Source organism: Bos mutus, chromosome 3, assembly GCF_027580195.1.
Source record: "Bos mutus isolate GX-2022 chromosome 3, NWIPB_WYAK_1.1, whole genome shotgun sequence".
NCBI classification, from domain to species: domain Eukaryota; kingdom Metazoa; phylum Chordata; class Mammalia; order Artiodactyla; family Bovidae; genus Bos; species Bos mutus.
The window spans coordinates 95239599-95263317 of record NC_091619.1 but is presented as its reverse complement, the minus strand read 5'-3'; the positions used below and the strand labels follow the sequence as shown (position 1 = coordinate 95263317).

The window sequence follows — 23719 nt, the reverse complement described above, 5'->3', positions numbered from 1 at the left end:
AGACACAGCAGTGTTCCAAATAGAGGATGCTTGGCCAGCTGGATGCCAGAGTGAAGATGATGCAGAGCAGAACTTATGCCAGCCCATGAGAGACATGTATCAAAAGTAAAAAACACAGCGATGCTTTTTAAGTCTCTGTAATTTTGACATCATTGTTACTTCAATGTAATGTAGACTGTCATGACTAGTAAACTACGTATACCTTTTCTTAGTAATTCTCATTCTAGGAATTTTTCCTAAAGAAACAATTAAAGATGTGCACAAACATATTTATACAAGAATGTTCACTGTGGTGTTATTTATAACTAAATCATCAGGGATAATTTAATATGCAATAATTTTAGAAGGCAATGGCAACCCACTCAAGTGTTCTTGCCTGGGAAAATCCCACAGGCAGAGGAGCCTGGTAGGCTGCAGTCCTTGGGGTTGCGAAGGAGTGGGACATGACTTAGAGACTATACCAAACCAATATATAACAAGAGATAAATTTAAAATAGAATGTGTTTCAGCTATATAAAAGTCTCTCTTTGAGAATATTTAATAATATTGAAAAATGTTCACATTATATTCAAATGTAGCAGTTTATATAGATCATTATAAATTTAAAAAACTACATATATATTTGTATGCTGCTGCTAAGTCACTTCAGTTGTGTCCGACTCTGTGCGACCCCATAGACGGAAGCCCACCAGGCTCCCCCTTCCCTGAGATTCTCCAGGCAAGAACACTGGAGTGGGTTGCCATTTCCTTCTCCAATGCTGAAAAGTGAAAAGTGAAAGTGAAGTCGCTCAGTCGTGTCCGACTCTTCGAGACCCCATGGACTGCAGCCTACCAGGCTCCTCCACCCATGGGATTTTCCAGGCAAGAGTACTGGAGTGGGGTGCCATTGCCTTCTCTGATATATTTGTATATTTTTACCACCAGATTGATAAAAGAGACTGCTTTTTTGTTATATACAAAAAAGTAGCAGTCTGGTGGTAAAAATTTCACCTGGATAGGAGAAAAATATTTGCTCATATTGCCTCCCTTCTATTGAAGAGGTTATAATAGAATAAACCTTCAAAAAGTAAGGAAAAAACTATAGTTGGTCTTCTGGGCCAAATGAGTAAATAAGTTCATGCTGCAATAAACCCATTCATTCCCATTAAATGGTAATTTTGAATAATACATGAAAAAAGAAATGAAAATATATAGCTGGGCTCCATTGCAAGAGACATATCTCCATGAAACTGAAAAGCACAAATGCAAAATGCTATACATGCTCCTGAGGCTACTTGCTTATTGAGATCTGGATCTAGAAGCAGGCAGTAGCTGCTGAAATTTGGACTCCTGTGAGACTCATTAAAGTGTTCTATAGGAGATGAGGACCAGAGATAAGGTCTTCCACTTAGAACAAGGACCACGGGTGGGGCTTCCCAGTTATGGAAGGAGCCTAGAAAAATAAAAGCCTGGTGCAGATTCTGGGAGATAGCCCCTATGTGCTATATAGGCCTAGAGAAGTGAGGGATATAGACATAGCAATCAGAAGCAAAGCCAAGCTATCCTGCTGACTTTTTGTCACTGGATCTGACATATCCCCAATATCTGTAAGGTTCTGTACTGAAATTATGGATAGAGTCAACTGTAAAAACCAACATATAGGGATATGTGAGCATAGTGGGAGATTTTTTTGGGGGGGGGTCAGGGATGGGAACAAAGAGTAACAGAAAACTTCCTTCTCAAAGTGATATTACAAATTAAAATTTCAAAATGCATGAAGAAATTAAATGCTAAAAGCGATACTAAACAAAATCAACAGTTATAACTTGAATTCACTCCAGATGAAACTTATTTTATAAAACAGTCAAAGCTTTTAAAATAAGCATATTGAGAGGATGTTTGAAGAAACAAATGAAGACAGAATAAGAAATTATGAAACAGAATAGGCAGAAATAAAATGAGAGCAGGTGGATATGAACAAAATTAGAAATCTCAAAATTAAAAATAGATAGTCATTGAAATATTGAAAAAGACAGGAAAAAATCTAGACTAGATATGGTCAAAAAGTGAATATGAATTCAAGTTACTTTTGGGTAACTCAGAATCAGTGCATTAAAATAAAATTATAAAAAATTATGAAAAGTCAGTAAAGAACCATGGAGGGCAACTTGAGAAAATCCAACATTCATCTAAAGAAATTATTAAAGAAGAGGATTGAAGGGAAAGCAACATTTGAAGAGGTAATTTGCTGATAATTTCTCGAAATTAAAGAAAGACATTGATTCTCAGGCAGAAAGTGTACTCAGACTACCAAGAAGGGTAAATAGAAATAAATTCACATCTAGACTTATAAAAATGAAAAAGTAGAGCGTTAAGATCAAAAGGAAAAATTTTTTAGCTTACCCAATAAAAGATAAGTTACTGCAAACAAATAATGGCAGACTTCTCACTAGCAACTATGGATGTCAGGAAAAAAAGAAAAAAAATCCTCAAAGTACAAAGGGAAATCTTCCTTAAGCTATAATTTATACCTAGCCAAACTATTATTCCAAAGAGAAGTCAAAATAAGGACAAATACAGATCAAGATAGCTTCCCATGGACTCTCACTAAAATAGCTATTAAAGGATCCACTTTAGTAAGGTAACAGGAAAATCTTGAGATGTAATTAATAGGAGAACACAAAAATTTATAAGCTGTGTAGGGAAAAGTCAAATGGGTCTTCATCATCATCATTGCTTTTCTTTTTTGAAAAAGTTTAACTTTTAAAAGTCTAAGCAATAATAACTAGGTGGTGACAGGGCAGTATTTAATAGGTAGTTAAAGCATGCTAAGGCTTTTTTTGTGGCTGAATGACTTTAGATATTTTGAATAACTTCAGACTTTGTAAAAAAAAAAAGGATAGTTAAGTATATTTCCAAAAGGTAAACAGTTAAGGTTAGAAACAAAATCTGTAGCATTAAAATCTAGAGATGGGGTAAAAAATAGGTAATATATAAAACATAATGTATTCTGGTGGTTCAGATGGTAAAGAATCTGCCTGCAATGCAGGAGACCCCAGTTTGATCCCTGGGTTGGGAAGATCTCCTGGAGAAGAAATTGCCAACCTACTTCAGTATTCTTGCCTGAAGTATTTAATGAACAGAAGAGCCTGGCAGCCTACAGTCCATGGGATTGCAAATAGACAGACATGACTGATAGACTAACATTTTTCACTTTCAGTCCAAATTAAGGCAAGGCAAAAGAAAAAAGAAAATAAATGATAAACAGAAAGCACAAATATAGCAGTAGAAATATGTCCAAATATATTTGTACTTATAATAAATGTAAACAGATTAAATTCACCTGTCATAAGGCATGGGTTATTAGATTTTATTAAAAAGAAAAGATAATTGTATTTTCAAAAGATAAACATAAATAGGACAAGGTAAATGGTATCAACCTACCAATTATGAGACAATATTAAAATTAAGATTTATTGTAAGCAAGACATGGGGTTAAAGCAGATTAACAGTGATAAACAAATAGTACAGTACAGAAAGCTCAGAAACAGATTCTGTATACAGGAAAACTGATATTTGACAGATGTGTAACTGCTAATAATTGGAGAAAGGATGAACTAGTTATTACATGGTATTGAGATAATGGGCTATCCATATGTAAATAAGGAATTAAATCCCTAATTCGTATCACACACAATGTTCAGTCATGTAAATGAGATAAATACCCAAATGTGATGTAAAACTTGACAACTTTTAGAATACAGGAGAATATGATATTCAGGTAGGGAAGGATTTCTTAAGTCACAAAAGCAAAGCTGATAAAGCAGTATTCACATATTCAACTATGCTAAAATTAAAAAAGAAACTTCCATAAATCAGAAAACACAAGCCATCATCTTGAAGAAGGTATTTGCAATGCATACTAAGCAACAAAGTATCAATATGCAAACTAATAAAGAATTAAAAATCAATAAACAGTAGCAACCCAACAGGAAATGGACAAATGATATGAAAAGTCAGTTCACAGGAGAAACCAAAGTGGCCAATAAACATATGAAAAGATATTCAATCCCACCAGTAATCAGGGAAACACAGATTATAAAAGCAGTGGTGGACTTCCTTTGTGGTCCAATGGTTAGGAATCTGCCTTACAATGCAGGAGAAGTGGCTGGGGAACTAAGATCCCACAAGCTTCAGAGCAAATAAGCCTAAGCACCACAGGAGAGGGTCTAAGCACAAGGAAAGATCCTACATGATGCAACAAAGATTCTGTGTGCCACAATTAAGACCCCAAGCAGTCAAATAAATAAACAATTAAAACAAATAATATCAATGGGATAACATTTCACATTTATCATGACAACCAGTAAAAATTTATTTATAAGTTTGATGATTTCAAGTGTGGAGGATTCAGAGCAATGGGAACTATTGTACTTTGCTGTTGTTATAGTTTGAAATATAAATTTGTTCAACTACTTTAGAAAACAACGGGCCACTATATAGTAAATTTGAAGATGCATAGAATCAGTAATTCCTCTCCAAGTTATATGCTCAAGATAAATTCTCATTCTCATGCATAAAATGGCCCTAGTAGCATTGTTTAAAATTGCAAAAAATTGGAAATAATCTAAATCACGATCAATAAAATGAAAAAAAGAAATTGTGACAGAATTATAAGTGAAATTCTATATAGCAGTTAAAAACAATTGAACCAGAGCCACATGTATCTACGTGAATGAATCTTTACAATATAAGGAGAGAAAAATCACAGAATGACATTTATAGTGTGACATCATTTATAGGAATTTGTAAAACAATGCCAGTTAAAGCAGTTATACACTGAATTTATAACAGTGGTTACCTATTGGGTCAAAGGGGAGAGATGCAATCAGCGAGGAGTGCAGGGAAGTCTCAACTAGATCTATATTTTTTAAAATAGGGAACTGTGTAGCATAGATGGTACAACGTTGATGTGATAAAACCAAGGTGTTTGGTGGGGGAGGGCAGTAAATGACTCTTCCTTTTATCTCTACTCTTTTCTGTATATTCAAAATTATTCACAATAAATGAAATAGTTTAAAGAAGATAACGCAAATTTTCACGTCTTCCAAATTGCCAGCCAGCATTTCTGAAGGCTACTAGTTGATGACAAGTGGCAGCATCAGACTGCAGTTCTGTGTTGAGAATGGTCTGGTGAGGCGTGCAAACAAGCTAGCGCCTCCCACTGGCAGCCCAGAGAGGTAGCATGCCCCTTGCTAGCCGCGGGGGCTTCTGGTGAAGTGGAGGATGGGGGTGACTTTGAAAGTGAGAGACAGTTACAATAGTGATGCTGACATGGACTAGAGCTGTCTAGATAATACATAGTCTAGTAATCCTTCCTAGCCTTTTGTAGGCATGATACACATGGCTAATATTGGTCTGGCACACTGGAGTAGAGACAGGCTACTCCCTTGGGGGCTCAGTTTCCCCGGGACCTGTGGATCGGTATCTCACAAGTGCATATCTTACAGTACCGCACAGATGTAGCCTACGTACAGTACTGCACACTTGTGTGACACAAAACGCCTTTTGAAAAGATTTGACCCAGAAAATAATCTTTTCTCACCTAAAAGTAGGGAACAGTATAATCCGTTACAAATTCGGGCGGTGCTTAACAGTTTGCCCAAAAGGAGTGCACCAAGAGTCACCACTATTCTGCTTGAGTTTATGCCATAGCAATTAAGAACAGAAAGAGCTGGTGCAAAAGAAATGCAGTTAACAAGAGTCTAAAAGTTTCCTTCTCAAGCAACTGAAGACAGATCAAGAACCCTCTCCAACTCATATGTCAGCATCATATCAAGCTGTGACCCGATGAGACTGGGATGTGAAAGCCGGCAAACTAGGTCAGCATATGTGGGGCAGAACAAAGCACAACCACGAAGGAGAGCAGCCAATGAGCCAAGACAAAGACAATCCCTTACCAGCACCTCAGCGGGAAGGGATGGGTATGTCACCCAACAGCCACTGTAGTTAGGTTAGCTCATGATTTGGAATTTCTATAATTATATACATGCTAAACACAGTTCATTCTATGGGTTATATTGTACATTTTCAAACCAGTTAATCTTTGTTCTTCTAAAGTCTCAAGTTTAAGGAGCTCTATTAGGTGGACTATAATAAGCTCACCTGAACTGGGTAGACCCAACTAACATTTGTAATCATTGTTTTACACCTCAGTTACATAGATAGATAACCAGCCTCTGTGCTGAGACAGTACCTGCAAAGGACAATTCCTCAGTCTCCTTGTAAGTGAGCCAACTGACCCTGGATACAGTAACAGGCTGGGTGTAAGGCAGGGATGCCATGGCACAGCTATATTGGTTACTAAAATGCTGAAAAACCTCCATATTTGTTGGTAATTAGCCACTCCTAGAGCGCCCCCACAACCCATGTGACCACTCTGTTACACTAGTCCTTTTCCCAGAACACCGTGTCTCCCTAGTCCAGTAACCAAAGCGTTAATGCCCAGCATAGTAGGAAGTCACCAGGGCTGTTAAACATTTTGAACATCACCAATGGATAAAGACGAACCACCATACCCACTCTTGAATGTTTATTGCTGGCACCATCGTCCCTTCGGATTCCAAGAGAGAACAGCATCTCTTGTTGGGCAGTTTTGCCTCAAGGTCCCAAATCAAAATAAAATACCTTCTGATGGACTAAATGCTCAACTTCTCTCCAGGCTAGATGCCAGTCTTGGGGGAAGGAAGAACTTTTTAATCCAAGGGCCACAGCTTTTTTGGAGGACTTGTCCTTCCTAAAGGTGAGTGACAAAGGTCACAGGAGACCAAACCTGATCACTTGCCCAGACTGGCTTTTCTTCATGAGCTGTCTTCCCTTCATTTCATGCCGTTTACAAGGCAGCTTCCCCATTCACCATGATTTTAACATTTCTCGGGAGACTAAGACACTTCCTTAACATTTAGATCCACTGAGGGATCTGGGGAGAACTTGGCCCTGGAATATGCAGCAACATCATAGTATCACCCCGCCATATGCAGAGTCAAGAGAAGGCAGCACAGAGCTGGGGAAGAGAAAAGAAACTGCCTGTGGGGTAGAGGACAGTGGGGAGAAGGATCATTCCTGATGCAGGAATTCTGCTGTTGAATCAGGGAGCCAAAGGAACAGGACACAAATTGCATTGGGATAAGCAACCAGGCATTGCTCTGGGAAACAAGGGAAAAGACAAAGCAGAATGGCCACATCTACTCACCGGGGCTGGTTATCGTCAGGAGATCAAGCTGCCGCTGTTGCTGCAAAGGAAAACACATTGTGAGACAACTGAGTTAAGCCAGAGTCAAACTTGTTGCTTAGGGGTCAGGGTGGACACGCAAGGGGGATGTTCAGACATGCAGAGCAGGGCACGCTGTGGAGAAGGTGATGGGAACATGGTTCCGCAGAGAGGCCGTGCGTCCTAGAGACCAGGAGGGATGGATGGCCTTTCTGGTCAGAGCTGTCAAATTCATCTATACTAAGGGAAAATGATGCCCTGAGAGGAATGTGGCTTACCTATAGCCACAAAGAAAGTCCCTTTCCAGACTCCCAGCCAAGGCTCATCCCTCTGGACCAGGCAGCCTTAGATTTCTCCCTGCTCACACTGGCTATCCTGGTTAAGTGCCTGATATCCTGGCAACCCTCTTTGCCTTGGCCTTAGTCACTGTCAGCCTCCTTTCTAACCATGATACTCCCGAGGGCTGGTTTATTTATTAACTCTGCTCAACAATGCTATGATAGTTTCCGTTACTGATGATGAAACCATTCCTTCTCTAACTGAATCCTCATCTCTTTGTGCCATGCAACATTCATAGAAAATAATATCTGTCAGGTACATTAGGCACTAGATGAAGCCACTTATGTTTGGAGGCAACTGGCCCTGACCCTAAGGGCTGAAGTGATCAACATCTCAGTAGGCTTACCCCACCCCCATCACACCACACCTATGGGGAAGCTCAGTCCTGAACTGGATGTCATGGCAAACTGAGGGTGGAGAAGAAGGCATTGGAGGCTGAGGATGGGGCAGTGGTAAGTAACTCTCTTAAAGACTTGTTTTTTAAAGTTAATTTATTTAAATTGGAGGCTAATTACAATATTGTAGTGGTTTTTGCCATACATTGACATGGATCAGCCATGGGTGTACACGTGTCCCCCATCCTGAACCTCCCTCCCACCTCCCTCCCCATCCCATCCCTTAAGGTCCCAGTGCACCAGCCCTGAGCGCCTGTCTCATGCATCAAACCTGGACTGGTGATCTATTTCACATATGATAATATACATGTTTCAGTGTTGTTCTCTCAAATCATCCCACCCTCGCCTTCTCCCACAGAGTCCAAAAGTCTGTTCTTTACATCTGTGTCTCTTTTGCTGTCTTGCATATAGAGTCATTGTTACAATCTTTCTAAATTCCATATATATGCGTTAATATACCATATTGGTATTTTTCTTTCTAACTTACTTCACTCTGTGTAATAGGCTCCTGTTTCATCCACCTCATTAGAACTGATTCAAATGCATTCTTTTCAATAACTGAATAATACTCCCTTGTGTATATGTACCACAGCTTTCTTATCCATTCTTCTGCCAATGGACATCTAGGTTGCTTCCATGTCTTAGCTATTGTAAACAGTGCTGCAGGGAACATTGGGGTACACGTGTCTCTTTCAATTCTGGTTTCCTCGGTGTGTATGCCCAGCAGTGGGATTGCTGGGTAGTATGGCAGTTCTAATTCCAGGTTTTTAAGGAATCTCCACACTGTAAGACTTAAGTCAGGATTCCTTAAGCCTCTGTCAACCTCTGACTCTTTCCTACACTTGATTTTCCATTAATAGCAGTTTTCATTAATATGTATTTTTTTTTTCTTAAAAAGGGGTTTTAACAAACTTCACTTTGAGAACCATTGCTTCAGGATACACACTGCAGGAGCTTCTGATTATCTGTTTATCCAGTGGGTCCCTTGGCATATTTCACCACACCTGCATTTCCCTCTTTATCTTGCCTCTCCCCTAGAATGGCTCCCTGAAATTCTGCTTCAGCAGAAAGGAGAAAGCAGCAACATTTTTTGAGTACAAATATAGGCCTGGCAAAGGACCAGGCACAAGACCAGGCACGCTGATGTGTCATTTCTGCTCACACTCTTGGCAAACCTGCAGGGCTCCTACTGTACAACAGAGGGACGTGGGATTCAGATAGGAGAAATTATCTGCCTGAGACCACATCTTCGTTAAATAAGAGAGCCAGAATTCAGTCAGTTCTAATCCTGGCTTGATGGTTCAAAATAAGATACTGCACATGGTAAATCACTCTGCATGATGCTGCCAATTAATAGATGCTTAATAAAAAGAGCTATTTTTGTATTGAGGCTTTGTTATTATTATAGATCTCGTGACCCTTGGTTTATAAAAGCTGCCTCATCCCTTTTCATAGAATTATTGATACCAGAGCTTAAAGGTCATCTAGTCTGACCTGTCACTAGGATGGGAATTTCCTCTGCAATGTCCCCACCAGTTGTATAAACAGCTTCTGTTTTATCCCCTTTCCTGATAGGGAACTCATTTCTTAACAATTAAATTAAAAAAAATTCTTTTGGCTACAGAGCATGAGATGTTAGCCTTCCCCGACCAGGGATTGAACCTGTGCCCCTAAATTGTCCCATTTTGAGCAGAGTTAAAAGCTGTTTCCTTATAAAATCATTGTTGCTTTGGCCTGTGACAAGTTTGGAGATCTGAAGAAGATCTGTGTCATCTTCTCTCCTGGTTAAATATTCCCAGTTCTTTCATCCTTGCCTTATAAGACCTGGTCTGAAGTCTCCTGGCCCTTGTGGTCCCCTATTTTTCCATCTACATTTCATCTGTCCTGGTCAGAACCTCTTTAAGGTCTCTCTACCCCTTGCTTTAATGATTGCTCAGGGCCCTAAAAGCAGGTCTGTATCCTTTCAGCGTCTTCTCAATCACACATCCCTGTTTTCCTGCCAGCTCATAACTCATTCCAATTGACATTTTCAAGCAAACAATGCAACTCCAAGATGTCACTGACCTATTGTGAGCACATATCCTCACGCTGAAATGAAACACACACCCACACATGAGAGCTGGAAGGAATGCTGGAGCCAGGCTGCCTTCTTTCCCAAACATGGAACCAGGCTAGTAGTACAATCGGCTCAAGCTGCCTTTGTCAAGGCCAGCAGCAGGCTTGGCCCTTCCCTCATGCTTTCCATAAGCTTGGTTTTGTGACAATCACCCTTAGTGAAAGAGATCTGTTTACATGAAAAGTGTCTAATTCTCATTTCTAAATGGCAATTCAGTATCCAGGGTCCAGCAGGGAAAAAGGGAAGAAAACCTGAGAGGAACACAGATAGACCTGGCCTTGTGTCCTAACTCCTCTCCGTGGTCTTGGATAACGTCCTGTGTGTCTCTGGTCTTAAACTTCACACCTTTAAAACGAATGAGTGAGACGGAAATACTGGCAGTGACTCTGAGTAAAAAGCAAATGGGCGCTGTGCTTGCGGGCTCCCTCTTCTGGTGTAGAGAGTTCTCTGAGAATTCCTGTAGCCAGGACCCTGGGGGCTCAAATGATAGGATTTAAAAGAGAACAGATTTTAAGCTGCCTTCACACACTGCCATTTTCAGTGCTTGTACGTGTTCCTCACAAGCTGAGGGAAATCTTAAGGGCCCGGAACATTTATTATTCAGTCTCTGGCACACAGTAGCCCTCAGTGAGCATGCTAAACTCAGCTGAACCATTCCTGGAATCCACATTATCCTTTCAAACCCCTGTGCCTTTGCTCGTCCTAGTCTCTCTAAACTAATCTCTTGAGATCTTCACGGAGCTCCTTCCTTATGTCTCAAGACCACCATGAGGTCTTCTTTGCACGTCAACTCCCAACCTAACCCCTTCCTCTCCTTTACTTAGAACAGAAGATTTCACACTGTATTCCTTCAATGCATCTTGTAAAACCTCCCTTTTGTATCATGCCCTGTCTTAATTATTGGTTTCCTTCTCTGTTTCTCTCATGAGGTCCTTGTTTGAAGACAAGACTATGTCATTTCATCTGTATATTTCCAGTGCCCAGCACAAAGGCTGAAAGGAATGCTTGATGTCATCTAGTTCAAACGATTCAACGATTCCATTATTCCCTCTGCAACACTCCTGAGAGATTTGTCAGCATGGAAAGTAAGCATGCCCTTTCCTCTAAAGGACTTTCCCTCTGTCATGGCTTTGGGGTTTCCTACCTTTATGATTTTTCTCCCACCATCTCTGCAGCAATATTATTATCTATCCACCTCCCCTGGAAATCTTCCTTCCTTTACTCCCATGCACAGGATCACTGTTTCTCCTAGACCCCTACAGCTTCTACTGTCTGTGCCCCTCCAGAGGTGATGAATTGACTCTAACCTGGTGAGGAGCCCCTTTAACCTACAGTTCTCAGACATATGTGCACACCACCTAGTGGTCCAAGAAGATAAGTGTAGACTACTGTTTTAACAGGTAGCTCTTAAGACAGGATTGCAGTCTGCATGTCCTATATGCAAACAAAAACAAAAGTATATGTTCAAGAATCACTGTGCAACAATTTTAACCTAAGATACTAAAATATCCAAATAATTTCCTCAAAGTCTTTGCAGAATGAAAGGAATACAATGGAAGAGGAAATTTTCATCACAAAAGTGCGCCTCGTATTTAGGTTCACCAAAGGAAACTGGCATTTATTAAAATAGGCAACTGACTTGTGGAATTTGACCAATAATATAAATTAATTATATAAGAGGGGAGCATGGTGGAATAAAGAATGACCAAATTATTTTAATTAGTTACCAACTGAGAGACACAAGGACCTTTTACATGGAGATGATACATTACCTACCTGTCTGGATGGTAGAAAATGCAATATTAGTTGGCGAAACATAGCTAGACAGCAGGTTTGGTAGACTGACAGGGCCTGCTGGCTGAGGGCTGTGCAGCTGGACCACAAGCCAACCATAAGCTACCGTCTCAGGAAGGCAGGCCCTTCAAGAGCGAATGGTGCTCTGTGTATGTATGTGTGTGCGGAGGAGTAGGGGGGCATTCCTCCTCAGACAAAGGAATTCTACACCTACACCAAGGGAAATGTGTCCAGGTACGTCTAGATGGTATTCCGTGGACTCCTGGAGGAGTGTGGGTATGCCAGGGTTGGATCAGTTAGGAGGTGCTGTGCAGACTCCTGACTGAGTATGGCCCTGCATCCAGCCTTTCTTGGTAAGAGTGGTGCCTCAGAAACATTCAGAAGAAACCCACTTCTGTGCTCAACCAGTGTGTGGCGGATGACACCAGTCAAGACTCCAAAGAGACCATGCGAGCCGAAGGCCCCAAAGTCCACAGGAACGATCTCTGAGTCTGGTGGGACCAACGATGCCAGGGGCATCCACAGTGGCTGCTAAAGGAGCACACACAGCATGTGTGCCCCAGGAATTATCCATATTCCCAACTGATCCAGTGGGAGCTGTTTTGCCAATGCAGTGTCCCTTCATCTCTGGTCACAGTTGACAGCTCCCAGGGTAAAAAGTACTGAAAGATGGGTCAACTGGAGACCTCAGCCAAACATTGTGGATCTTTTGTGGATTCAATTATTCTCAATAAAAACTATTGTTGTCCTACATTGAAGAATCTATCTTTAAAATGTTTGCAATAATAAAAACAACACATGCTTATTTTGGTCATTTTCCAAATTTCCAGAAAATTCAGAAAGTAAAAGTAAATGAAATCTCATCACTGAAAGAGAAGCATCATTATCATTTGGTGTATTTTTTGTCATCTTCTTTGTTTGTGTCTATTTAACAAGGTCATATTTATATATAAAAAATGAAGCATGTCTTAATCTTGTGCAGCCTTATTTTTCGTCCCAGGCTGAGCCTTTATTTTGAATTATAAGAATGTAAGTCACATATTGTTGTTCAGTCATTCAGTCATGTCCAACTCTTTGAGACCCCATGGACTGCAGCACGCCAGGCTTCCCTGTCCATCACTAACTCCCAGAGTTTGCTCAAACTCATGCCCATTGAGTCCGTGATGCATCCAACCATCTCATCCTCTGTCATCCCCTTCTTCTTCTGCCCTCAATCTTTCCCAGCATCAGGGTCTTTTCCAATGAGTAGGCTCTTCACATCAGGTGGCCAAAGTACTAGAGCTTCAATTTAAGCATCAGTCCTTCCAGTGAATATTCAGGGTTGATTTCCTCAGGATTGACTCACATATATTTATCGCTATAAATAATTTTAGTTTGTACTACTCTGACTTTGTTTCTAGTCCTGTTTTCAGGGAAGGTGGTATTAGTAAGACATTAGTGGAAAACTACTTGGTTATTCTGTCACAGGAGGCAGCAGGCAATAACCAACCTGAAAGATATTCTTCACATCTGAAGCCCCTCTCATCGCAGTTACACAAAAGATTTTGTAGAAAGAACTTCAAACTCAAAATCGGACAGACAAACATTATGAATCCTGATTCTATCATCTTTAAGCTGTGTTATCTAGGCATGTTTACTTAAGCTAGCTGTCAATTAGGTATCCCATTCATAAAAAGAGTATAGACCAAGCTCCAGGAATTTAACAGGAAAGAAGCTGAGAGAAAGAAGAAGAATCATTCGGGGTGGCGGCAGAGGGGAGTGGGGTTAGGGACTTGGAGGTGCCAACAGGTAGAGTGGGAAGCACAAAGGTTGGAAGCTAGGACTTCTGAGGGCTGCTCCAGCTGTGCCCGACTTCAGGCTGAGGCTTTGGGCTTCTCACCCTCTGGTACCTTAGCCTTTTACAGCAGCCTCTTAACTGGTCTCCCTGATTGAGTTTTGCACATTGCTGCTGCAGCTGGTGTGAACTTTCTGGAATCACACCTTAAAATTCACCAGGACTACTACAGAATAGAGTTTAACCCTTTAGTTGCCGTTGGAGGGTGTCTATGGCCCAGCTCCTGCCTTCTGTCTCCCATTCCATCAGACTCTGAGCTCTGACCATGAGAAGCCACTTCCAGTTCCCCAAACTTGCTATGCTCTCACCTCTAGGCCTTTGTTCTCTCTGTGGAGAACCACAGTCTGTTACCCAACCTGCTTTGCCTGGCTAACCCCTACTGGTTCAGCTCTCCACTCACACGCCACCTCTTCTGTAAAGGCTTTATTGACCTGCCAAGGCTGGGCTGGATCTTGTCCTTAGCCCCCTGACCTTCCCCACAGAAGCACCATCACGGTGCCCCTCCTGGCCTGCTTACTTCTCCGTCTTCTCCGCTGTGTGATCTCCCCGAGGGCAGGGCTGTGTTATCACTAGCGCACTCCTCTCAGGGACTAGCCCGGCGCCTGACCGATAGGTGATACTCATTAAATATCTGCTGCTTACCGGCTACCAGGATGCTGACTAGAGAGAAGGTCCTACTGAGCTGATCGTCAGAGAAAGTCTTTAGCTTTATCCCCTTCCCTCCCAAAAGACGTGCACATATTGGCCCCATAATTTTCCTCAAAACCCTATTTCTGCCATGGGGACCTAGGGATTAAACCACAGAGTATCTGGCCTTCTTCAGCTGGATGGGTAATTATGAGGCTACGTTTAAAAATGGACTTTTCATTTTGGTCACGAACTGCATTGCAATTACTTCTCAGAATGAGAAGGGGACATGATGTTCCAGGAGCTCAGGGACTGGCTTCATGTGTGAGGTTCTGCATGGTGGAAGAGAATAGGCACTGATTATGTGTTCTGTTTTGCTTTTTGCATTTCGTGCAGGATAGCTATTTGGGGGAAAAGTCAGTCTGTCATGGCATAGGCTGGAGATAATTTAAATAAGAGCACCAGTAATCTCTGTGCATTTTTCTGTCACTCCAGAAGCCAGCCAACGTGGGGAGGACTTGCGAATCCACTCTCCAGAAAGGGGAGGTCGCAGGAGCATGGGCACACAGTTGGTTTCATGGCTCAGAACCCTCTTTTCCTTGTAACCCACTTCCTGTCCCGTTCTCCCCTTCACCCAGCCAGAGTCATTTTCTAGGGCTCTCAGGCCCCTTCCCTGCCTTACCCTAAGAAGAGCCTGCTCCCTAGAAAGCATTTCACGTAGCGCTCACCTCTCCCTAAACTCACCACTTCTGATCTCTCCTATTCCAGTCTAGGCTGCATGCTGGCTGCAGGACTAATCACTCTAAAGTTAAATTTGATCCTTTCTTAGGATAATTTAATAATCCTGGTTGCATTCCTCATAAATACTAGACTTCTTAGCTTAGCATTCAAGGGCAGATGACAAATCTCCACAAGCTCTAGGTGTCATTTGAAAAAGCAGTTTTTATATCTTAACATATTTGGAGAACAAACAAAAAGTTACCTATTATTTTCAGAACCAGTCTTCAGACAACAAAGGTAGGTCTAATCACATGGGTCAGCTCACATGTAGAAGATGTGGCAGGAGGAAGAGGTGGGGAGAGCCAGTCACCTCTTTGAGGAAAAGGTGCAGGGATTATGAAAGTCTGCAAAGCACTGTCTAAGGCATGGATCTCAGGCCCACATCCCACTGAAGTGGGATGCTGGCCATCTACTTGCCTGACCCTTCTGTACGCCACCATCTCACCCATCCCCGACCCTGCCTTCTGCCCTTGACATGGTTCCCTTTCTACTTCTCCTCATGCTGAACAAGTGATGTGTGGCACAGCTTCCCTGATCATACTGGGACTTCACTCTTTGACTCTTCATTTATTTATTCATCAATTTAATAAATGGCCATGAAGCATCTACTATATACCAGGCATACTGCTGACAAGAGGCCAAGAAAGACACAGCCCCTGTCTTCAAAGAGACAGCTAACAGTGAAGTGGAGAAGACAGACATATATAGCTAATAGTGAGGTGGAGAAGACAGACATATACAGCAAATAATCATATAATATGAATTAATGTCAGTTATGGTAAGTGCTTCAAAGAAAAACATGTGGAAAGGTACGAGACCAGGGTTCAAAGTATTCCTCAAACCTCACCCAACCCAATGGCTAATGGCTGGATGCCTCTCGTAAGCATCCACCAACTCCACTACCTTCTACAGGAACCTGAGCAATGGCTGAGTCTCCGCTGCCCTTTTGTGCACCTACTCCCATCAGGATAATAAAATGCATTAGCCTTTTACTCAGGGAGAGAGCGAACATCACTCACGGCTGAAATAGAATCTCATGACGAGGGGTTAAATTCAGTGGGAAGCTGAGTGGGGCAGCAGACAAAAGCTAGGGTTGCACAAGTGGGATTGCTTCAATATATTTCACTGAGTAGTTTCTGCTTCTGTAGCTTCCTGTTATTGGAAAAGCCAGGCATGCAAGTGGCTTTCATCCCCAGGGCAGCTTAAAGGAGCATTTGAGTTCAGCCTCTGGCAGCCTGCACAAAAGCAGGGCAAGTGGAAATGGAGAAGAGCATATGAAAGTGCAGAGGCATTCTGGAAGCAGATTAGCGGCAGCAGAGGCCGTAGCAACTGCATTTGCTGAGCATTTACTCTGTGCCAATCCTTACCACATTCTGAGGCCAGCACTGCATTGTTACCCATTTATATAAATGAAGAAGCTGAAGGTCAAGAGGTTACATTACTTGCTCAAGGTCATAGCTGCTATTGGAGAAACCTAGATTCGAACCCATGCTGTTGGTCTCTGAAGACTACGCCCAAGTAGCTGTGAGAGCACTGGGGTATGAGAAATGCTTTTGGTGTCCCCAAGTTTCTATACAGAGGAGCAGTAGGAGCCTTGGTGGCCGGCCACACTCTACAACCGAACAGCCTCTGCACACAGGAGGGTGGGAGGAGCTTCCACTTAAGCATGATGTTCTGTATTTTTCCTTCAGTGTTCACAGTTTGAAATTCTATATTTACCTGTATTTATATTTGATCAATGTCATTCCCATTATATGCTAAACTCTAAGACAGAAAGGACAGAGTTGAGCTTTCCTGGAAGAGTGGACTCTGTTTAAATGTGTTAAAAATCATGTGTGGAAGGCTAGACCAGGTTTTTGAAGAGGGCTAGATAAACAGTTGAAACTCTTATTCCTGCTGGAGAGAAATGATACATATCCCATCCTAAAACCCCAGCGAGTCAGATGGGGGCTTGTGCTAGAAGACTCCACCCTCCCAGCTCTAGAGGAAAGACCCACGCATCAGCAAACAGTGAGAGGAAGGCTGTTCCAGTCGTGAGTCAGAAGATTTTAGGCCAAGACAGACTGCTTCTTCCCTACCCTTTGCTCCGGTAACATGAGGCCATGTGGGAACCTGGAAGAACAGACATGGCACCTAAAGTGATGGTGCAGCTCAGGGCTGGAGAGGATGCCTGCATGACTGGCAGACGCCCACCCGGGGCACCTATGGGCTCACAGCGTCTAAGCAGTGATTTAACTGAGTCTCTTGTTACAGTTAGGGTTAGGCAGGAGACAGAAGAGATACAGGTTCAATTGATCCCCTGGGTCGGGAAGATCTCCTGGAGTAGGATCTTGGCAACCTATCCCAGTATTCTTGCCTGGAAAATCCCATGGACAGAGTAGCCTGGCAGGCTATAGCCCATGGGGTCGCAAAGAGTTGGACATGACTGAACATGCACACCCATGCAAACTGCAGTCAGCTATTTACATATCAGTCTCATTTTTCACTCCACCTCTACCTCCCCTACCTCCATCTCCTCCCTCTTGCTTTCTCCTCCAAGATTAGAGTTGAGTATTTTCTATGTTGAGTGTTCTCGCTGTACCTGATTAGGACCTGAGGAAGTTTGTTACAGATGTGATGTTTTGGCTGATTATCAGACAAAGTTACATATCTGATAAGTTCTCTTTTTATATGTTTTAAGTTACAACTTTTCTTTTGTAAAAATCAAACTTTAGAGTTTAAAAGATAAGCCTTTTCAGCTTTCAGCTGATCCTTCAGATTATTCTTTATCTTGAAGGTCACCATGATCCCACGTGAGTGAGGCTACCCCACAACACAGCCTCCTGGAAAGTCAGAGCAAGGGGCTTTGGAGATCATTTGGCACAACTACCTTATTTCAAAGAAAAGTAAACTGAGCCTATAGAGGGGGAGGGAGCTGCTCAGAGTCACCCGCCACATCAGTTCAGTTCAGTTCAGTTCAGTTGCTCTTTGTCTGACTCTTTGCGACCCCATGAATCGCAGCACGCCAGGCCTCCCTGTCCATCACCAACCCCTGAGTTCACTCAAACTCACGTCCATCGAGTCGGTGATGCCATCCAGCCATCTCATCCTCTGTCGTCCCCTTCTCCTCCTGCCCCCAATCCCTCCCAGCATCAGAGTCTTTTCCAATGAGTCAACTCTTCGCATGAGGTGGCCAAAGTACTGGAGTTTCAGCTTTAGCATCATTCCTTCCAAAGAAATCTCAGGGCTGATCTCCTTTAGAATGGACTGGTTGGATCTCCTTGCAATTCAAGGGACTCTCAAGAGTCTTCTCCAACATCACAGTTCAAAAGCATCAATTCTTCGGCGCTCAGCCTTCTTCACAGTCCAACTCTCACATCCATACATGACCACTGGAAAAACCACAGCCCTGACTAGACGGACCTTTGTTGGCAAAGTAATGTCTCTGCTTTTGAATATGCTATCTAGGTTGGTCATAACTTTCCTTCCAAGGAGTAAGCATCTTTTAATTTCATGGCTACAGTCACCATCTGCAGTGATTTTGGAGCCCCCAAAAACATAGTTCTGCACTATTTGCTTGTGTGCCTCCTTCAACAGAGAAAAGGGATGTCTGTATCCCATTCATGCCTAAAAGAGCACAGATGCTCAGAGGGGGAAAAAGAAACTCTTAAGGAAAATAAGAGAGTGAGGCGAGGGTATGGAGGCAGGGGGGAATTTGGTTAAGAACTTGTTTTGAGTTCTAATATCATTATGTCTATTTGATTCAACTGGTTTTAATTGAGGCATTATCAGGAGGATTTCCTTCAAGAGGTGGTAATTGAAATGGCCCTTAAAGATTAGAAACAAGTAAGTTACTTCTCCGGAGAAGGCAATGGCAACCCACGCCAGTACTCTTGCCTGGAAAATCCCATGGACAGAGGAACCTGGTAGGCTGCAGTCCATGGGGTCGTTAAGAGTCACACAATACTAAGCGACTTCCCTTTCACTTTTCCCTTTCACACATTGGAGAAGGAAACGGCAACCCACTCCAGTGTTCTTGCCTGGAGAATCCCAGGGATGGTGGAGCCTGGTGGACTGCTGTACCTATGGGGTCGCACAGAGTTGGACATGACTGAAGCAACTTAGTAGTACTAGTAGTAAATTACTTCTCATTGAGACAGTGAGGCCAATTTTAAAAAAGAATGGCACAGGAATCTGAGTTGGCCATAGGCTCTGCTTCCCTTTGTCCCTAGGAACTAATGAGTCTCTTTACATTTGACATCCAGTTTTTAAGACTTCTAGGGCACCTCTTTGAAATGCTATATTCTGTTTGTTCCTTTACATATTTTGTTATTGAATATATAACACTGATCCCCAATAATGGAAGATGCTTACAAGAAGAGAATCAAACAAAATTCAAACACATACAAAAAAGACACGGAGGAATAGAAAAGTAAGGAGAAATCAGATGATGCCAGGTGCAAGGTCATCAGCCTGATTATATTCAGATTTATCGTATTCTTTGCAGCCAAAGATGGAGAAGCTCTACACAATCAGCGAAAACAAAACGGAGCTGACTGTGGTTCAGATCATGAACTCCTTATTGCCAAATTCAGACTTAAATTGAAGAAAGTAGGGAAAACCACTAGACCATCCAGGTATGACCTAAATCAAATCCCTTACAATTATACAGTAGAAGTGACAAATAGATTCAAGGGATTAGATCTGATAGACAGAGTGCCTGAAGAACTATGGACGAAGGTTCATCACACTGATCAAGACCATCACCAAGAAAAATGCAAAAAGGCAAAATGGTTGTGTAAGAAGGCATTACAAATCACTGAGGAAAGCAAAGAAGCTAAAGGCAAAGGAGAAAAGGAAAGATATACCCAACTGAACGTAGAGTTCCAAAGAATTGCAAGGAGAGATAAGAAAGCCTTCCTCAGTGATCAATGCAAGGAAATAGAGGAAAATAATAGAATGGGAAAGACTAGAGATCTCTTCAAAATAATTAGAGATACCAAGGGAATATTTCATGCAAAGATGGGCACAATAAAGGACAAAAATGGTATGGACCTAACAGAAGCAGAAGATATTAAGAAGAGGTGGCAAGAATACACAGAACTGTACAAATAAGATCTTCAGGACCCAGATAACCACAATGATGTGATCACTCACCTAGAGCCAGACATCCTGGAATATGAAGTCAAGTGGGCCTTAGGAAGCATCACTAGGAACAAAACTAGTGGAGGTGATGGAATTCCAGTTGAGCTGTTTCAAATCCTAAAGGATTATGCTGTGAAAGTGCTGAACTCAATATGCCAGCAAATGTGGAAAACTCAGCAGTGCCCACAGGACTGGAAAAGGTCAGTACTCATTCCAATCCCAAAGAAAGGCAATGCCAAAGAATGTTCAAACTATCACACAATTGCACTCATCTCCCACTCTAGCAAAGTAATGCTCAAAATTCTCCAAGCCAGGCTTCAACAGTACGTGAACCATGAACTTCCAGATGTTCAAGCTGGATTTAGAAAAGGTAGAGGAACCAGAGATCAAATTGCCAACATCCACTGGATCATCGAAAAAGCAAGAGAGTTCCAGAAAAATATCTACTTCTGCTTTATTGGCTATGCCAAAGTCTCTACTGTGTGGGTCACAACAAACTGTGGAAAATTCTTCAAGAGACTGGAATACCAGACTACCTTACCTGCCTCCTGAGAAATCTGTATGCAGGTCAAGAAGCAACAGTTAGAACTGGACATGGAACAATAGACTGGTTCTAAATTGGGAAAGGAGTACGTCAAGGCTGTATATTGTCACCCTGCTTATTTAAGTTATATGCAGAGTACATGATGAGAAATGCCAGGATGGATGAAGCACAAGCTGGAATCAAGATTGCCAGGAGAAATATCAATAACCTGAGATATGCAGATGACACCACCCTTATGGCAGAAAGTGAAGAAGAACTAAAGAACCCCATGATGAAAGTGAAAGAGGAGAGTGAAAAAGTTGGCTTAAAGCTCAACATTCAGAAAACTAAGATCATGGCATCTGGTCCCATTACTTCATGGCAAATTGATGGGAAACAATGGAAACAGTGAGAGACTTTACTTTTTGGGCCTCTGAAATCACTGTAGATGATGATTGCAGCCATGATGAAACTAAAAGATGCTTGTTCCTTGGAAGAAAAGCTATGATCAACCTAGATAACATATTAAAAAGCAGAGACATTACTTTGCCAACAAAGGTCCATCCAGTCAAAGTTATAGTTTTTTCAGTAGTCATGTATGAATGTGAGAATTGGACTATAAAGAAAGCTGAGTGCTGAAAAACTGATGCTTTTGAACTATGGTGTTGGAAAAGACTCTTGAGAGTCCCTTGGACTGGAAGATCAAAGCAGTCAATTCTAAAGGAAATCAGTCCTGAATCAGTCATTGGAAGGACTGATGTTGAAGCTGAAACTCCAATACTTTGGCCACCAGATGTGAAAAACTGACTCAGTGGAAAAGACCCTGATCCTGGGACAGATTGAAGGCAGGAGTAGAAGGGGACAACAGAGGATGAGATGGTTGGATGGCACCACCGCTCAACAGACATGAACTTGAGCAAGCTCTGAGAGTTGGTGATGGACAGGGAAGCCTGGTGTGCTGCAGTCATGGGATTGCAGAGTCGGACATGACTGAGCGATTGAACTCAATTGAGGTATAAGGTCACAACTCAGAATTCACATTCTAGATACTCTGATCACTGGCCCAAGGTGGGATACAGATTTGACTTTCAGCTTTTCAGCCACCTAGGCACAGTGGAAAACTCAGTTTTTAAATACCCAGTGTATATACTAAGGATAAAAACAAAACCCCAAATGAAACAACTGAATGACAGCATCTCCATTGTTTCTGACTTGAAGTCTGAGGAAATCTCTTGTAAGAGTCCTTAGAAAGGGGACCTTGAGGTGTCGTGGATGATAGGAATTAGCCAGGTCCTGCAGTGACATATCAGCCGAGCTGTATTTGGAACCAGCAGAACTATGGAACAGCAGACTGGTTCCCAATAGGAAAAGGAGTTCGTCAAGGCTGTATATTGTCACCCTGCTTATTTAACTTCTATGCAGAGTACATCATGAGAAACGCTGGGCTGAAAGAAGCACAAGCTGGAATCAAGATTGCCGGGAGAAATATCAATAACCTCAGATATGCAGATGACACCACCCTTATGGCAGAAAGTGAAGAGGAATTAAAAAGCCTCTTGATGAAAGTGAAAGAGGAGAGTGAAAAAGTTGGCTTAAAGCTCAAAATTCAGAAAATGAAGATCATGGCATCTGGTCCCATCACTTCATGGGAAATAGATGGGGAAACAGTGGAAACAGTGTCAGACTTTAAATTTTGGGGCCCCAAAATCACTGCAGATGGTGCTTGCAGCCATGAAATTAAAAGACGCTTACTCCTTGGAAGGAAAGTTATGACCAACCTAGATAGTATATTGAAAAGCAGAGATACTACTTTGCCAACAAAGGTCCGTCTAGTCAAGGCTGTGGTTTTTCCAGTGGTCATGTATGGATGTGAGAGTTGGACTGTGAAGAAGGCTGAGCGCCGAAGAATTGATGCTTTTGAACTGTGGTGTTGGAGAAGACTCTTGAGAGTCCCTTGGACTGCAAGGAGATCCAACCAGTCCATTCTAAAGTAGATTGGTCCTGGGTGTACTTTGGAAGGAATAATGCTAAAGCTGAAACTCCAGTACTTTGGCCACCTCATGCAAAGAGTTGACTAATTGGAAAAGACTCTGATGCTGGGAGGGATTAGGACAGGAGGAGAAGGGGATGACAGAGGATGAGATGGCTGGATGGCATCACTGACTCAATGGACGTGAGTCTGAGTGAACTCAGGGGTTGGTGATTGACAGGGAGGCCTGGCGTGCTGCAATTCATGGGGTCACAAAGAGTTGGACACGACTGAGTGACTGAACTGAACTGAACTGAACTGACTCCCGTGGTGCTGTTGAATAAGTTCTATGGAGCACAGAGATGTGAAATGTGGTGGTCATGAGAGCCCTGGAACCTGAATAAGAAGCCCCACTTCTGTGCCATGGATAATAGCAATGGAGAGACATGAGCACAAATCCTAGCGTGTACCCTCATGACTGTGCAGCAGCCCGTAGATGAGTTTTTTAATCTCTCTCATTTCCACATTTCTAATGTGGGGGTAAGAAGAGTTTTAAAACCAGAATATAATTTTACTCAGAGTTTTTATACCAAACATTACTGTATTATGGAATATAATACAAAATACTCGTGTCTTTTTTGAAGAGAAACGATTCTATAAAATATTAACATTTCAGATTTTTTTGAGGATTAAGGTCACTCTTCCCTACTTAGGTGGAAGAGCTCGGAGGTTCTGACTTCACAAAAGATCTTATTACATTCAACTAAGTGTTCAATAAAGTTTTGTTGTTGTTGTTGTTCCCACTCTTCTTCAGATTTAGCAAGTGTGCAAAGTTGTTCACATGTGCCTGCACAGAACTGTGGTTAGGACTGAGTGACACAACGAACCAGAAAAATGTTTCAGCACAGTTTTGCCAATTTCTTGCTGTATGAGCTAATAATTTTAATAATTTATTTTCTTTGAATGTGT

General features: G+C 42.1%; 1 protein-coding gene across 1 annotated transcript in view; it reads right to left on the bottom strand.

Annotated features, from left to right (window-relative positions):
• The window catches only part of AGBL4 (AGBL carboxypeptidase 4), a 1467493-nt gene that overhangs the window by 339692 nt on the left and 1104082 nt on the right, over nucleotides 1-23719 (bottom strand). Inside the window, exon 6 of the mRNA XM_070364879.1 lies at nucleotides 7232-7271. Within this exon, the coding sequence (XP_070220980.1) occupies nucleotides 7232-7271 (40 nt within the window). The remainder of the gene's footprint in view (nucleotides 1-7231; nucleotides 7272-23719) is intronic.